This window comes from Cnephaeus nilssonii (genome assembly GCF_951640355.1).
Source record: "Cnephaeus nilssonii genome assembly, chromosome: 10".
Classification (NCBI taxonomy): Eukaryota; Metazoa; Chordata; class Mammalia; order Chiroptera; family Vespertilionidae; genus Cnephaeus; species Cnephaeus nilssonii.
The window spans coordinates 51,341,201-51,360,232 of record NC_137081.1 but is presented as its reverse complement, the minus strand read 5'-3'; the positions used below and the strand labels follow the sequence as shown (position 1 = coordinate 51,360,232).

General features: G+C 38.9%; 1 protein-coding gene across 3 annotated transcripts in view; it reads right to left on the bottom strand.

Annotated features, from left to right (window-relative positions):
- The window catches only part of GRB14 (growth factor receptor bound protein 14), a 127,444-nt gene that overhangs the window by 29,074 nt on the left and 79,338 nt on the right, over positions 1-19,032 (bottom strand). For all 3 annotated transcript variants that reach the window (XM_079782841.1, XM_079782840.1, XM_079782842.1), the window contains one exon: positions 14,245-14,401. In XM_079782841.1, the coding sequence (XP_079638967.1) occupies positions 14,245-14,401 (157 nt within the window). The remainder of the gene's footprint in view (positions 1-14,244; positions 14,402-19,032) is intronic.

Genomic DNA, 19,032 nt, shown 5'->3' with positions numbered 1-19,032 from the left:
CATTACCACTACACCATTCCAATTTAGACTTCCACCTTTTCTTAACTAATCCCCAAACCTCTACTTTCCTGTTCTCCCAATCCAACCTGAACTCTAATATCACAGCAAACACTGTAAGACATTTGTATCAATGTGACCCCTGCTCAAAAAGCAGGTCTACTTCCTACTTATTATGAGACAAATCCAAGTGATCACCAAAGAAGTGGCAGTCTAGTCAGGGCTTTGCTAACTACATGCAAATAAAACCCAGCATATCAATCTAGACAGGAAAAGTAAGGGATATGATATCTATAGAAAATTTCACAGAACTATAATGCCAAATGTTTAAGTAATGCAAGTAATAGCATCAGGAAAACCTGCTGGTAATCTTCAGAAGAAAAATTTCTTCAAATAAAGCTAGCAAATACTACAGTATGTAAAAAAGCAAAAGACATACTTTCCATTCTCTTAAAGAAATTTCTTGATACTATTTTTTAAAAATATGTTTTTATTTATTTCAGAAAGGAAGGGAGAGAGAGAGAGATAGAAACAACAATTATGAGATAGAATCATTGATCAGCTGCCTTCCACACGCCCCACTCTGGGAATTGAGCCCACAACCAGAGCATGTGCCCTGACTGGGAATTGAACAGTTTATAAGTTTACACTCAACCACTGAGCAACACTGGCCGGGCTCTTGATACTATTTCATTGAAAATTCAGATAACATAGGAGACAACCAAGATGGCAGCATAGGTAAACACCTGAACTTCCTGCCATGCACAACCACATCAAAACTACAACTATAAGACAAAAAAAACACATCATCCAGAACCATGAGAGGGCTGGCTGAGTGGAAATTCTACAACTAGAAGGAAAGAGAAAAACACATTGAGTCTGGTAGGAGGTGTGGAGGTGTGGAAGTGTAGAGGTACGGAGGCACGCGCGAAAGGGGCTGCAACTTGGTACACTGTTGTCTTTTTCCATAGGGAGAGAGATACAAGCTCCCGATTGTTCTGAACTCCAGTTCCGGGTGAGACTCTGGGGACCCAGACTCATAACTCATACGAAGAGAAACTGGACTGTCTGGCATCGGGCTGGAACACGAGGGCGGCTTTCTCTCAGAGGTGCTTGCAGCAATAATTGTTCCTGCACGGTGCCGCAGGACACAGAGACCCGGGGACCTCTTCTGGGCAGGGCTGACAGGCAGCCATTGCTGTTTGCTCCGCCCTGGTGATTCCCTGAGACCCCACCACACCCAGTTTAAAACCCCATCCAAGCTGTGTGCAGAGGCTTTTGCATATGAATAGCTTGGCCTTTTGCAATCTAACAAACTGCAGCTGGGTCAGAGAGCCCCAGAGCTTCCAAAAGAAGACCCAAGGCTCCATAGCAGCTTGCATTGGTTCATAGCTAGGCCTCATCTGGGCACTTCCAAACCCCAAACAAAGAGGAGGAATCTGCAGATCTCTCTGTAGCTCCTGCTGGGTGGCCTCAGCAGTGGCTGACTTTGCACCTCCTTGGAGATCCAAGAGCCAGTGTACCCAGTGGTCAGAGTGAGACCATCCAGATTACAACTCTTCAGATCCATAAAAGACACACTCAGGGGGCAGACTCAGTGAGCACCAAAGCCCCACTGAAGTAAGTCCTGCCCCATAAGGATATCTCCAGCACAGAAGTTCTCCCATTGTAGACACAACTGGTCATCACAGCCAATTGGCCTGGAGGTCAATTTCTCCCAGTGATAACAATCAAGGCTTAACTACAACAAGACTGTGCACACAGCCCACAAAGGGGTGCACCAACAGTGTCCACTTCAGGTAACTGGGGAGGCTGAGCCACTGGGCCCTATAGGACACCTAGCACACAAAGCCACTCTATCAACACAGGGAAGCAGCCAAAATATGAAGACAAAGAAACAGGTCACAAATGAAAGAAATGGAGGAAAGCAAACTACTGAATATAGAGTTCAAAACCACAGTTATAAGGACACTCAAGAATCTTCTAGACACCTCAGAGAAATATAGTGAGACCCTCAAGGATATGAAAAAGGAACAATTAGAAATTAAGCATACACTGACTGAAATAAAGAATAATATACAGAGATTCAACAGCAGAATAGAGGAACCCAAGAATCAAGTCAAAGATTTGAAATACGAAGAAGTAAAAAACACACAACCAGAAAAGTAAAAAGAAAAAAGAATCCAAAAATATGAAGATAGTGCAAGGAGCCTCTGGGACAATTTCAAGCGTACCAACATCCGAATTATAGGGATGCCAGAAGAAGAGAGAGAACAAGATATTGAAAACCTAGTTGAAGAAATAATGACAGAAAACTTCCCCTACCTGGTGCAAGAAATAGACTTACAAGTCCAGGAAGCACAGAGAACCCCAAACAAAAGGAATCCAAAGAGGACCACACCAAGATACATCATAATTAAAATGCCAAGGGCAAAAGACAAAGAGAGAATCTTAAAAGCAGCAAGAAAAAAAACAGTTAGTTACCTACAAGGGAGTACCCATACGATGGTCAGCTGATTTCTCAACAGAAACTATGCAGGCCAGAAGGGAGTGGCAAGAAATATTCAAAGTGATGAATAGCAAGAACCTACAACCAAGATTACTCTACCCAGCAAAGCTATCATTTAGAATTGAAGGTCAGATAAAGAGCTTCACTGATAAGAAAAAGCTAAAGGAGTTCATCACTGCCAAACCAGTATTATATTAAATGCTGAAGGGTATTCTTTAAGAAGAGGAAGAAGAAAAAGGTAAAGATAAAAATTATGAACAACAAAGTGACAACAAATACATATCTATCAACAAGTGAATCTAAAAATCAAGTGAATAAAAAATCTGATGAACAGAATAAATTAGTGAATATAATAGAATCAGGGACATAGAAAGGGAGTGGACTGACAATTCTCGGGGGGAAGGGGGTATGGGGGTGCGAGAAGAGACTGGACAAAAATCATACACCTATGGACGAAGACAGTGAGGGGGGTAAGGGCAGGGGATGGGGTGGGAACCAGGTGGAGGGGAGCTATGAGGGGAAAAAAGAGGAACAACTGTAATAAGCTGAACAATAAAGATTTATTTAAAAAAAAAAGAAAATTCAGATAACATAAAAAAGCAAATAAAGTCCAGAAGATCAAATGCAGCTACAGGTTATTACCTCATATATGCATCTGGTAATGGAGTTAAAATTTCCTTATTACAGAATCTGGCTTTTTAAAAATTATATTGAATCAATCTTTTTAAGTTTATGTATCTCCATCCCAATTTGGATACACTGGCATATTCCATCCCCCCAACCAAGTCTCATTATGTTAAAGAATTGATGCTACAGTAATTCAAATAACCCCAAGAGGCATAATTGATGATCAGGTAATTACATCTTACAGAAAATTAGTGGGTGTTTTTTTTTTTAAAGACAAATATCTAACTAAATACAGACCTTAAAGGGGGAAAGTTCAACATGAAGATACAGGATGCCTACATGGATTACTCTGAGAGGAAAGGAAATATGCTTAAAGGGAAGGTAAAGGTTTACAGAAGACCAGCTTTGCGTTTCCTGAGCCTAGGCATAAGACATCATCACCAAGACCTAAGAAAAAGAAGAAAAAAAACAAAACAAAATACCAGTCTAGATGGCTTACAATACACTTTCTCTTTACTCTTCTTTAGCCCCATTCAAAAACCAAGCAGATTTTAACCAACTAAGAAATCCTAGTAATTTAAAATATATTTTTAAAACATTTAAATAAAACAAATAATTCTTTAACTAGGAGGCTCTTTGTTGCAACATTTCAAAACAATGATATTAGAAACTATCACCCAGAATGAACTCAGATACGTTTTTGAGTTACTGTTTGAAAAAATGACTCCAGGCAACTTTCACATAAATTCATCATGATTATTTTAAAGATCTTATTTTTAAAGCTTCATAAATCCATCTAAAATACTACTTTAAAATAAGTTATTAAAACTTCAAAGATATACCTATATTTTCTAATGTTTCTAATTAAAAAAAAAGTATTTCTCAGGCATTGGAAAGTGAATTACAAGGATCAAATACCACTCCTATGTTGGTAAAAGAAAACAGGAGAGAGAACCTCTTAAATCACTTCAACACAGCAACAACCAAAAAGGAGGAAAGAAAGTCTCCAAAAGAGTAAAAAAAAAATCTTTTTTACAACAAAAGCACTACATGCAAATAAGACCCAGCATATCAATCTAGATCTGTTTCTAATAGATCAGTGTAGTATTATGGTAACAGAATGAAACTAACAAATAATGATAACTACATATAATTGTTTTCTATTTAATTTTCAGAAATGTTTTCCTTATAAAAAAGAAGAAAAGAAAGAAGCTCCTTCTGAAACAGTTCATTTAACTTGAAAGTCCTTTAAAAAAACCTCAATGGAAAGTGTTCACCTGTGACCTCCTGCCTGGATTTCCTTGCTGAATCCACTGAAAGTACAGCGTGGGGCTCAAATAGAAACCTGAGTCCCTACTCTTCTCGTCACTTGATAAGAGAAGAAACAAGAGTGGCTTTTACCTCTAATTCTCCCAGAAAACAATTCTCTGTATACCTTTGTTACAGGAAACTCCAGGAGACAAATGGTCCTTGTACTTCTCTCTGTGCTAGGTAGAAACTACACACATTTTGTCAATCTTATTTTCAGATAAAAATGAACAGCCCCTGACCAAGCAAAACAAAAACTGCAGAAGCAAAGAATAAAACAGGGCTCAGTTTCTAAAAGGTTCCTTAACCTAAGAAAACTGCTTAATACCAACAAGATCCCCTGGAAAATTGCCATGCCAAATTCAGCTTCCCAAGTCCAAGGAGAGGAAAAGCTTGATACTTCAGCTTGATGGGTATAAAGGCCTGTGGATAATTCCTCAGCAAATCGAAATAGTCCTCATATTAACTCAGACTCTATGATCACAACTTGTATTCATAGAAAGTCTTCTTTTCCCATAGTGTTCACATATACTAGTATATTATCTCAAGCTGACTGCTAAAACCTGAAGAGTTAACGGCTCCTATGAATTCTAAGTCATCTAATGCATGACTTAAAAACTCAGAGTAAATTTCCATGTGGGCATGGCATGTTGGTTTCTTTTCTAAGTCTCTGCCTTCTGTATATGTTATAATCCATCCTTTGAACTGTTTGATAGAAATACCTTCCAGATTAGCACAGCTTAGTTCAAAAGCCGTTTATTTGTCCTAAATCCTGGGTTACAAACAGGTATGTTTACACAGAGTTCCAGCTCTCATGGAATTACTGTCTTGTTGCAATAATATGAGCACTATGAAGATCGTTGCAAAAGTGTTATAGCAGCATAGAAGATGGGTACTTGCCCCAACATGGGACTTCTGGAAGATGTCTAAGTCTTTAAAAATCTCTCCAATAGTTTTTAAAATTGTGTTTATCCCCTTTTCCCTGATTACTACAACAATACATTTCCATTACAGAAAATTTGAAAAACACAGACAGCTGATAATCATAATCCATCTGTAAACCTGTCAATCAGGAAAAAGCAGTTAACATTTCAGTATATTTCTATCTTGCTTTTTCTCTGGTAAATATGTACACACATATATATAACTGGAAAACACTGTATACATGTAAACATATATGTACATACTAGTAAATATATATACAATTCCTATATTTGGTAAAAATATGTATTTTTGTTCAATCATCATCACTATAATTTTACATTAGCCCATATCAGTCATCAAAAGAAGAACTGCAAAAAGATAAGCCTGATTTACATCCTATGGGTATACAAAATTTGTAACATTCCCCTATTATTATAGCACTAGATTTTATTTTTGAAATTGTGGAATCTCGGAGGAAAGGCAGGGAGGGTGTGTGGGTGGTAATCAACCAAAGACCTTATATGTATATATGCAAAACCCATGGACACAGACAATAGGGTGGCTAAGGCCTGGGGTGGGGTGGGCAGAGGCAGGCTGGAGGGGGTCAATGGGGGGAAAGGGGGGCATATGTAATACTTTCAACAATGAAGAATCATTAAAAATAAATAAATAGATAATCCTACTTGAGCAGCCTAATGATATGTATTTCTTGTCCAAATTTCTTATCTCCCACGCCCATCAATAGTGTGTACCTGTGGAAGCATCACTCCCAGGACGCCATTCATCATCACTGCTCCTAGTGTTTTCCACACCAATCTGTTATATGGGGGATTTGCAATTTCCTAAGGGATGTATGAGAAGGGTCAGTGCCAACAAGTATCCTGATTGCCTCAAGGATCAGCTTTTGAGCAGCAAATGCCTGTGCCCAGGGGCTGGGCACATGGAAGAAGCAGATGTGTCTTCCTACACACTGTCACATGGAAAGGGCCACCCCACTTCAGAAATCTGAGGGCAGAATGGCTCCCACTGCTTTCCTCTCTCTCCTCTCCCTAGGTTAGCTGTCAGTAAGCTTGGACAGCCGAGGGTTTTCTTCTTAGCTAGTCTTCTTATGCATTTTTAGGAAAAGGCATGCATTTTTAGGAAAAGGCTAAGGGTTAAACTTTATTGATATCTCTACCTAATAAAATAGTAACATGCTAATTGACCTTACCTTCGCTATGCCCACCAGCCAATCAGGAGTGAGTATGCAAATTAACCCAACAAAGATGGCAGGTTAATTTGCATATGCAGGTGCCTAGTGGCCGTGGATGAGGTGGGGTGCTTGCATCGTCGCCATGGCAATGACACAGGCATTCCACACCACCCCAGCCGTTCCGGGCCTCTGGGTAGCGTGGGAAGGCAGAAAGGCGGCTCCAGGCCAGAGCGGAAAGGTGGCTCCGGCCAGAGCGAAGGCGGTGATGGCAGCCAGTGGAAGGAAGGCCCATTCTTGCACGAATCTTCATTTGTGCATCGGGCCACTAGTTTTTATATAAAATTCCAAGTAAGCCTTGGAAGATGAACAGCAATTAGCCAGATAAAGATGGGCGACAAAGACTTCCTGAGAATTTCAACAGCATGAGCAAGCAAATCAAGGAGCAGAAACCATAACATATGCAGGCAACTATAGGCAGTTCTCTAATAAATAAATGGGAGAAGGGAAGGGTGAGACACAGGCTGGGGACAGGAGGAGCAGGCAGGGCCCTGCAAAGGACCCGGGACCTAATGCCAGGAGAACCAGGCCTGCATGCAGATGGATAACTGGAATAAGCAGAGGCAAGAGGAAGGTCTCTAAAACGGGATAATGGGAGACAGACAATGAGATCTGAACGCAGGCTATGAGAGTGAGAAGAAAAACCAGCAGGACCAGGAGGCAGATTTAGTGATGAGCACTCTTTGCTAGTCTCATATTTTCCATCTCTAACCTTAGTGTGCTATCCGGACACCATGTCTCCCAGAGCTCGAGTCAGGGCTCCAGAAATCTCAGTAGGGAGGGAAGCACAGTGCCACGTGTCCTGAAGGCCTCACAGGTACTTCTGCTGGTGATGAGGGTAGTCACAGCCTGATGGCTGGTAGATTCCAAAGAGCACAGAAAGAACAACTGCATAGCAGCTCCACACAACAGAACAAAACACTTGAGCTGCTTTTGTAAGAAAGAAAGAAGTGCAGGAGCAGCTTCAAAGCAGGTGGCTGTACAGAGTTCCCTCACTGCCACTGTGCAACACTTCTGTCTTAAAGAGACCACGTGGGTCTAGCTGCACACATAAAAATGGTATCATTAAAAGCCTCCAGTCATTCATTTTGCTTATTAAAGCCACTCCACAATGAAATTCATAATGGAAATCTTAGCTGTCCCTAGCAAGGACACTGAAATACAATTAATTCCTCTTCCCGAGGAGTCTAGAGGTATGCGCTTGAGGTATTGTGTTAATTGCCACTGCTTCATACCATGGCTTCAATTAGGAATCAGAACGGGAGCAACACAAACATGGACCCCATTAAGTTCCTGAGGACTGAAAACTGGTGTTTTCCTCCCCACCATCCTCTTAACAATGATTGTAAAAGCTGGGGACTCCATCTGGGGGACTACAGTGACATCCAGTGGCTGTGAAGGAAAACACACCAGTTACAAAACTTGGTTTATTACATATGAGAAGGGGAAATATTTGTTGATATGCTGATATTTTAAATTCAATGCCTCTAAAAATGTGTAGACAACCATAAACTCATCACAGCATAATCCAAAATCAGGCACATCAGCAATTCATAACAAAATCAGGATGTTTCGCTGCCTTTGATGATTTAGTCTGCCTATTAAAATTCTCAGCAGTATTTATTCATAATTATGGGCAGAGGCTATGAACTATTGATATTGTATTCAAAGCTCCAAATAGCATATCACCATTCATGTTGTGTATAAATTCAAGGACAAGTCATTTCCAAGGTGCTCCTCTGACTCAGTCAAAATAAATAGCTGATATCAAGTGAACCAAGTTGGATCACTTTGATCCCAATAGTTTTTCTTTTTCTTTTTTTAAATCTTTATTGTTGAAAGTATTTCATATGTCCCCTGTTATCCCCCCATAGTCTCCCTCCAGCCACCCCCGCCCCAGGCCTTCAGCATCCTACTGTCTGTGACCATGGGTTATGCATATATGCATACAAGGTTTTTGGTTGATTGCCTCCCACTCACCTACCCTCCCGCACCTGCCCTCCGAGATCCTGCACTCTGTTCCATGCTTCCATATCTCTGGATCCACTATATTCATCAGTTTATTTTGTTACTTAGATTCCACATATGAGTGTGATCATGTGATACTTATCTTTCTCTGACTGACTGATTTCACTTAGCATGATACTCTCCAGGTCCCTCCAGGCTGTCTCAAAAGGTAAGAGATTCTTCTTTTTTACCGCTGCATAGTATTCCATGGTATAAATGTACCACAGCTCTTTTATCCACTCATCTACTGCTGGGCACTTGGGCTGTTTCCAGATCTTAGCTATTGTAAATCATGCTGCTATGAACATAGGGGTGCATACATCCTTTCTGATTGGTGCTTCAGGTTTGATCCCAATAGTTTCAGTACTACCTCTGTAAGGAAGTTTTATCTGAATATATTCTGGAGGGTTCAAAATTTCAAATTTTCTACTTATATTTCTAGCACTCATGAGAGACACAGATGGAGAGTGCCACAGAGACAAACTAACCATGGAGTCCCAGGAACATTTGCCTGACCTTTTGCGGTGAGGAGAAACCAACGTGCTTCCATGGAAAACACATACACTTTAGAATCTGACAGAACTTAGATTTGTATCGTATTTGACTCCAGGCAAGGTATTTCATCACTCAGTCATTGTATTCTTATAAGTAAAATGGGTACAATGAATATTAAAAAAAACATATCTTGCAGGGTTGCTATGAGGTGGAGTATTAGCAGCATCTATCAAGATTAATGTAAAACCTCTCACTCGGTGCCTTGCATGTGGAAGATGCCCATTAATGGTAGCTATCACACATATACATTCATATTAAAAATACTAAGAAGATTGAAGTTTCCTTTGCCACAGAAAAGACTCTGAAAACAGACTTTAGAATCCATAAATATACTATATTTTAAATGTCTTTCTAGCTTTAGTAATTTGAAGTGTGCTTTAAGGGATCAGAAGCAACATTTATTAACAATACAGAATGTTTCTGAAACTTTCTCAAGCTTATCTCTGACACTGAAGTGAACTTAAGTGCAGAAAACCCTCAACACTCCTCTTTCCCATAAGTTGAAATGTTCTTGCCCATAAGGCTTTAGGACCTTGCAAACACAAAACCCCGTAAGTGTGCCGATTGCCGTGCAAAGATGGCACAGTGGTGCCTGCACAACTAGCAGAAATGAGAGATGGGCAAAGACCAAGCCAGGAAGCCACAGGGAGTTAGATGTAAATGCAAAACTAAGTTGCTCAGTCTCCAAAAGGTCAAAACTTGTCTTCTGGCCTCCTTAGTAGTATACTGTAAATACCAAATTAGGTCATACTGCTCTCTGACTCAAACTTCCAATTCTTTTCCTCTCACTCAGTGCAAGTCAAGTCCCCTCCATGCCCTATGAGACCTCAATGAATTGACGTGCTCCCTGGCAGCTCCATGAACTCCTCCCATTACGTCCCAAATCACTGACTCTACTCCAGACACACCCACCATTTGGCGGCTTCCTGCACACGAGCACTTTGTCTCGTCTAGGCCTCTCCACTTACAGCTCCCTCTGTCTAGAATTATCTCCTTCCATTTAACTGCAAGGCCAGCTGCTGTCTGCTTCAGGTCTCTGCTCAAATGTCTCACTGTCAGAGAGGTCCTCCCTGGTGCCTCTGTTTAAAGTGCATCTCCTCCTCCCCTGCTCGCCTCCCACTCTGTCCCTCTCCCCTGCCTTCCTCTTCTCCCTTCTCCCCAGCACTCATTATCACCAAGGGACTACACATTTTAGTCATCTTTCTCTCTCTGCTCAAATGCAAACTCTCAAAAGCTGTGCTTTCTGTCTATTTTTTTTTTTTTTTCATCTGATGTCCCCAGGATCCACACACAGAATGTGCTTGGTACAAAATAGTCAATAGATATTTGCTAAAGTCTCTGAGGAAGGCAACAGGGGAAGCGAAGTCAGGGAGAGTTCCTAAGTTTTCTTAGAATCTATAAAGTGGAGGGGAAAAAAAGTTAAAATAGTCAGAATTTTTTTGTAGAACACCCATACACAAAAAGAAGTAATCTACTAAAGTGAATGCACAGTATACTTAGAGATGATGCTAAAACTATCAACATCGTCTCAATGTTGTAAAATTATGGATAATATTGCTTCTTTCTTGACATTGTTGTCTCTCAGGTACTTACAATGAGCTGAATTATTTTTGTATTGAAAATATATATTTTTAAAATAAACAGATACCACCCCTCTCTTTTGGAATTCTATTTATTGAAAATTCGTTATGTCAATCACAAAGATATCAAGGGTGTCTCCTCAGCAATATACAGAGCTGACAAGCTGGTCATCAAAAAGTTGGCAAACCGTTTGTTCTTTAGTTCTTTATATCAATAGCACTCACAGCAGATTAAAGGTGATGGTGTCAGTGCTTCATTCTATTGTCAAAGAGCATTTGCGCTTCATATCCCATTTAAGGGGGGAAAACCTGTTCTAGTTCTTTTCATTCATTTTAATATGCAAATGAAGAAAAAGTTACTTAGTATCACTATTAGATTAAATGTATATTACAAGAGTATTTATAATCTACAGACTCACACACGCAAATTAAATGTGTGTAAATAAACACCTCGGTTTTATATTTTATACTGAGGAAGGCCAATCGTGGTTATGCTGTTATATTGTTAGATGAAGAAATGGAAGCTGGCAAATCAATTACACACTAGTATTTGGGTAGCATTAGTGTCTATAATTTTTTTACTGTTGTAAAACTATAATCGGCGTAAAAAACAAAAAGAATACAAGGAAGCTCTAGAATTAAATTTCTTTCTCATGAACTTTGGTCTAATGCGTGGTTGATGAAGCCATGAGACAATATTCTCACACCTTTGGTTTTATTTCAGTAGTTTCCAGAAAATATAGTAATGGAGAAATTTATTTCAATTTGATGCCTACAAGTCTAATTTAGTATGTAGCTCGAATTACTTCTCAGTGTTCCATTTTAAGCCTCTACATTTAAACACTGGTGCATGTTATTCCCTAATATAACTTGCATTGGTCTCAATGAAAACTGCTGATTTACAGAATAGATTTTTATTACTTCAAGCTATTTGTTAAGGATACATTTTAGTGACTATAGAAAAAAAAGTGTTTTAAAGTCTCACCAAAAGAAAAATTTAAGAGTCTAAAATACTATAATTATATATTATTCTAATTAAGAGCTATGTTCTGACAAGCATAAGTAAGTGAAATCGTTTGGAAGATGGCAGGTAACTATTGAGAGTTAACACCTTGTTTCTAGAAGATGAATTATCATGAATAGAATTAAATTAGTCACAAGTGGCAATGAAGAAAGTATAGGTGGAGCTTTTTCTGCCCAGGGAAAGTGAGACTACATCGCGTGGGCCAATGTAGCATATGTCTTCAGAATTCAGGTGTTGTTGGCAGGGGCATGCTGAGCTGTCAAGATGAGCTGACATACTGTAGCTCATGGACCATCAGCTGTGACTGGAGAGGATTGGCTGGGGTTCAAAATCACTGTGGACACTGTCAGACTACCAGCTTTTTTCCCACAGTCTTCACTCTGTCTTTCCCTGAGGTTCTGGCATGTCCTAAGACAACAGTCTTCAAACGGGAAGTCCACAAACACTTTCTGAAGGGCCCAGGGAATGTAGGGAGTTTTAGAGGAACCACTTTCCAGCATCTTTAAAAAGCAGAACCTGCTTTGTCTGCCAGCATCATCTTTACTCCATTTCATAAAACAAAGGTAAGCCTCTCATCTGAGCTGAACCTTACTTTGGCTATTGCTTTGGGTAAACACCTGCTATACATCAAACAAAGGCAACACTTTATATATTGGTAGCTAGCTTTGCAAGAAAGTGAGTGACTCATGACTAAGGTATACAATTCCCAATTCTTTAAACAAATGGAAGAAAATAATGTAGCTGTCATTATTTGATGATTTATCAGTAAAATTTTAGACATATAATGCAAAGGAGTTTATGTCTAACTCCCCCCGCCCCCCCCCCATCTATAATAATAAAAGGGTAATATGCTAATTAGACCAGACATCTTCCAGACGTCATTCCAGATGTCCTTCCTGACGAAGCCAGGGCTGGAGGGAAGCCAGCCCGGGTCCTGGGTGCCTGCCAGCAGCCGGAGGAGGGAAACCCAGGTCCTGGAGAAAAGCTGGTGCTGGCAGCTGGGGAAAGAAGGCCTACTCTTGCACAAATTTTTGTGCATCAGGCCTCTAGTATATATATATATGTCTCTACACCTCAATCCCTGGAACCTATGAATGTTACCTTGCATAGTAAAAAAAAATGAAATTAAAAGAAGGAGTTTGCAGCTATGATTGTGTTAAGGAACTTGCAATGAGGACATTCTCCTGGATTATTTGGGAAGACCCTAAATGCTACTGTTCTTATGGTAGAGAGGCAAAGGGAGATCTGAAAGACAGAAGAGGAGACAGCAACATGGTGATGACAGAGTTGGCGACCTAAGTGATGCAGACATAAGCCAGGGACTGGCAGCTGCCCCCAGAAGCTGGAAGAGGCAAGGAACAGATTATCTGCTGAAGCCTGCAGGGGAAGTGCCTTCCTAACAATACCTTCGTTTGAGCTCAAGAATCAGCAATACTGACTTCAGACTCCTGGCCTCCAGACTGCGAGAGAATAAATACTTGGTTGTTCTAAGCCATCTAGTTTGTAGTAATTTGTTAAAGTGACCGCAGGAAATTAATGCAGAATTCAAAGCATTGAACAGCATTGCCATAACTTCTTCCTTTCTCATCTACTTATTATGGGAACATGTTTTTTAACACTGATATATGCAAAAATAAGAAAGGAGAGACAAAAAAGGGGGAAACAAAATTGTTGCCAACCCTGTGTCTCACTCTAGCAAAAGAATGAAAAAAATTTATAACTCATTAACAGATTTGGAAAAATAAACAAAAACCCTCTATGAATCACAATACAACAATGCATTTTCAATTTTAAAAATTTTAAGGTTACTTATTATGTTTATGATTTTAAAATGTGAAGGAGTTACTTATGTCCTCAAGGAAAGTTTAGGGCAGTGGTCGGCAAACTCATTAGTCAACAGAGCCAAATATCAACAGTACAACGATTGAAATTTCTTTTGAGAGCCAAGTTTTTTAAACTTAAACTTCTTCTAACACCACTTCTTCAAAATAGACTCGCCCAGGCCGTGGTATTTTGTGGAAGAGCCACACTCAAGGGGCCAAAGAGCCGCATGTGGCTCGCGAGCCGCACTTTGCCGACCACGGGTTTAGGGTGTATGCTCCCATAAAAAGAACCACCACTGTGGATACTCCCCATATCTGTCCTATAATCAATTCAAAAAATAATTCAAACAACAGTTTATTTATTAACTTCTTTAAAAATGTTAATTGTGCTACTAAAAATTTAGACTCAATGTTCTAGCTCTAAAATTCCCATAAATCATTATTTAAAAAACGAGGGTGGTAAATGTGTAATATTATTATCCTTATTTACATCTTTCAACTGCCAATACCAAAAATAAAAATAATAAAGAATTATTCATTATTTTCTTTTATTTTTTTATATCTGAAGAAAATTTTTGCCATATGATCTAAACTATACCGAACAGAAAAGCAATGATGTGACCATGATTCTGTATCCTTACCTAGACCTAGGAGAGTCAGATGCTCAAAAAGGGTCCAGCAGTGATCATCAACGTAATGACACTTCAGGATCAACAGCTGGCAAACATCTCGGGCAGTTATATCACTGGGTACCTCTAAAGCCCTGCTGGTTTCATCTTCACTGTAGATTTTAATTACCTGTGTAGGTAGAAATAAGAAAATAGCTAAAATATTATATTAGAAACATTATAGGAAGTCATCAAACTTATTGGTTGAGCTGATTACAAATTACTTATACAGTTTGCTCGACATCTAATTTATTTATACACTAGAGGCCCGTTGCAGGAAGATTCCTGCAAAAATCCTCGGGCCTATTCCTGCAAGAATAGGTGCCGCCCCGCCTGCTTCCCTCCCTTCTCCGCAGCTTCACTCCCTTCTGCAGCGCTTGGCTTCCCTCTACACTGTCTTCAGTCTTCACTCTGCGCCTAGATATGCAAATTAACCACAATCTTGGTTGGGTTAATTTGCATACTCACTCCTGATTGGTTGGTGGGTGTGGCTTGTGGGCATGGCAGGGGTACAGTCAATTTGCATGTTTCTCTTTTATTAGATAGGATTAAGTGAATGATTACTTATCCCAAGACTTGTTTATAACATGTGTCAAAGTCACTTCATTCAACAATTTCCACTCTTTTCTCCCATGTCTAAACCAGAGGCCAAAGACCATTTAAAGCCATTAGCCACTATTATTGATATAATGTTATATGTTAATTAAATTAATTATAAGAAGATGTCCTTTCTCTACCACTCTGGTCTATTCAAAAGTTCTGTATCTCTTATCAATATTTTAAATTTTCTATGTCATATTTAAATCCTCTAAATAATCCAAGTAACATGGGTGATTTATTCCCAGATATACTCAAACAGTAAAAGCAATAAAGAAAACCAGACTTTTTGAAAAGACTTCTCTATTTCAGGTATGGAAGTTTTTCCAAAGACTTGCTACAAGTTCACTAAATCCTTTTTCTTTTCTCCCTTGCAATTAATTGTGGCCATGGGACTATAGGTGGAGTATAAGCCCATTCAATTTTGCACTTCCCTTAAAATTCTTCTCAATGATCAACTCATATGTAATTTTTCATACTCATAATCCCAGGTAAGAATTGGCTCGATATTGCCAATTATTAGTGGGCAGTTCTGAGTTTTGGTCAGATGTGATTGTCTGAGCTTTCATTTCATTTCACTTATTTTGTGGTCAACACACGTGGGTCCCTAAGATCCCAAGATCTATTTGGAATCTCAGTGTCTCCCATGATTGCATCTGGGTAAGCCATTGCTCTTAAGAGTGCACCTTCAGTGTCTGTATCGTTGCTAGAGACAGAGCACCCTGTGGGCCTCTGAAGGGTGCTGTCTATATCCATGCTGCCATGATTAATGACTGGACAGAGCTCTGGAGGGTGCTCCTGCCAAAAGCAATATGAAGATGACCACTCCCGAGAGGACAAGAAGATCCAAGCCTGGGCTGCTCCAACATGGAGGCAAAGATGAGCCATGGTTTCAGTTCCCTCAGAGACCCCCTGCACATTCCACACCAGGAAATTGGGAGGCTGGGAATGACCTGGTGGCTGCTAAAAGGGTTCCCTGCGCTTCCTGACTCCCCCTTGTTTTCTTACAGTAAACTCCCATGGCTGTTTTCTTATAGTAAACAAGAGCAGGACTCTTATTTTTCATGCTCTATCTTTTATATCAGAGGGGCTAAGTAAATGAAAAATTGAAAACATTATGAAGCCTAAGCCAAATTCATGAAGAGGGAAGGACAGAGCAAGAGGTAAAGATGGGGAAAATGAAAAGGATTTCTAACCAACCCAGAAAGCCAGTATTTTCTTCAAACTATGCTGGTACAAATTTGACCAAAATAAGTTGCCAAGAATCAAGACACATAAATTTAGAAGAGCTAGGCCAACTTAAATGTCTGGAATAGGAACAAGTACTCATTTTAAATAAATAACACCTGCTGAGAGCAAAATGTAATACTTTTCAAACCCATACTTTTCAAAAAATCCTACTTAATTCTGACATTTATCCAAAATATACATTCATCTGTGAATAATAAAATTATATTTTGGTTAAAAAGGAAACATATATAATACTTTCAACAATAAAGAATTTAAATAAAAATAAAAAGTTATATTTTGGTTGATTTTCCATGGTAGTAAGTCCCTGTCATCTCTTAGATCTTTTTGGTAATTTTGAAAAATCCCTTACACTACCAATGGGATGCCTTTGTTAAAAGTCTCACTTTATTTCTATTTATTTCTCCTTAAAGGTTATGAAAAAGAGAAAGTTAATCCAAGCCTTAACTCTCTAACAGAGTTTAATGTGCCTCTTGCCAAAAGTATCACTTCACTAAAACTTCCTATGTGAGAAAAAATTCAAGTCACCAGAAAGGCTACATGACTTAAATAGCTTTTAAAACTAAGTTAAAAGCTTTTGTGATCATGTAAAAACCAAATAACAGAGCTGTTCTTAAGAATCGCTATCGCAAAGTACCTGTCTCCTGTGTTCTTTATACACTGAGAGGTAAAAAAGAGAGTGGAAGATCATATCATCATGCTATTTAACAAAGGGATATTATACATTTCCAGTTCAGTAGCCCCAATTCCCAGCTTACTTTATAAAGTAAAAAATGGGGTGAGAAGAATATTAATCATATCAATTTACCCACAAGATCATTTGAAACTCTATACCGGCAGGAAGAAATACTGCCTAGACCCTAAAGAAAAAGAAAAACTCCCTTTGTTTCATCGGTGGACAAACACTTGGCTAGCAAGAGAGACATGTACTGATAAGGTCTGTCTACAACATCCCACCAGCATAAACAGAGCACCCAAGGACAGCCAACTGTGTAGACCTACAGGCTGTGTTCTGGAAGCCCTTGCGTGTCGCTGCAATCCTGGCTATCGGAGCAACCTTGGCCTTTGGAGTGGTTTACAGATTAAAAATCTGCTCTGGAAGCACATGGCACCGAGCAATGAAAATGTAATACACAGATAGAGTAGCCGCTGCAGGGGGTGTGCTGGAATGTGGGCGGAGCAGATCTCTGTTTTGGCTGACATCCTTATCAAGGCAGTTGATACACTTTCTACCACAACTCCCCTACACTGCCCTCCTTAAAAATTAAGTGGAGGCAAGAGATAAAAGAGTAACATAACCCATTTTTAAAACAGTAGACACAACAATGTTCAAGTATAGAGACAGCAAGACATGGTTAACTTTTCAGGAAAAGTCTTGAGGCCTCTGAAGTCTTGAGTCTAAAAGACACAGAATATTTAGAAAAGAAGACAAAGGCCATTTCTGAAAAAATAAAGTCAAGAGATCCAGTTTGAAAGTCAATTCAAAATATATCACTTTGCTCCCAAAGCACACCAAGTATTTAACTCTACAATCACCGGAAACTCTGATTCTCAGAACAGACTATATGAAATGCCTTAGGAAAGCCCTGGGCTAGGGCTACACAGTCAGCCTTTCCCCTCTTCCCTGCAGACCCCAGGAATGTGATGGCAGGGAGAGCCATGTCCTTTTCCAACCTGATCCATACAAGGGTATTTAAAAGGCATTCAGGGTTTTCATCTGGTCATTTGGCAATACCATCAAGCAGAAAGAGGCACTGCACCCAAAGGTAAGCATCTAGCAACTGGGTAGCTTCCCCCTATTTATCCAGAGAAGGGAGGAGAGAAGATATAATCATTCAGCACGTTTAAAAAAAAAAAAAAGCTAGACAAAAACTCATATACACAGACAACAGTATGGTGGTTACCAGAGGGAAGAGGGGTAGGAAAGGGTAAAGGGGGTAAAATATATGATGATGGAAGATTTGATTTTGGGTGGTGGGCACACAATGCAATGTACAGATGATGTATAATAGAATTAATTGTATACTTGAAACATATAATTTTATTAACCAATGTCACCTTAATAAATTTATTTTTTAAAAAGCATTGATTAAACAAGTATATGAGCAAGAATCCAGATAACAAAAGGAAAAGAAAGAAAGAAAGAAAGAAAGAAAGAAAGAAAGAAAGAAAGAAAGAAAGAAAGAAAGAGGCTACTGAAGCATGATTACCTTCTGGTCAAAGTTTCAATTTTAAGGTCACAAATTTATTTTTCACATTAACTACATTTAAGTACCACATTTAATTCTTATTATTTATTACTTAACTTAAAATAATGTAAATACCATATTTAATACCAAGATCTTATGATGAAAAGCATATATAACTTTAAAACAGAAAAAAATCATTCATTTATTATATCTATTAATTACACACATATATATGTATTATTTATATATAATAGAAAATAAGGAACAAGGACCATAGAAACTTGCTCTCAACTATATCCCAAAATAAAGCTTATTTGTACAGCTCTTTAAAAGTTTACCATCCAAGTACAGTAGGATTATAAAGCCATCTTTTAATGCTTGTTTTTTTCTCTATTATTTTAATATAAATGCAACTGTGCCTAAGTCATATGAAATATTTTTATATCGAGGTCAGAGTAGCCCTGGGTTTTTACATTCTTCTAAATAAGGAACACAGAGTCCTAAGATAAGAGTAAACATCTCAGATATTCTGAATTAAGCAACTTATTGTGTTCCCTTGAAGAGAATGGAAAATAACATATTCATCAGTACTTATTCCAAATCTCTAACAGAATGTTATATTTTTAAAAAAAGATTCTTCCAAAAGACCCGAACAGCTCAAGAAAAGCTGTTGTTTCCTACTACCATCCTGAATTAGTTTGCTAGCTGTCAAGTACTTATTTAGAGT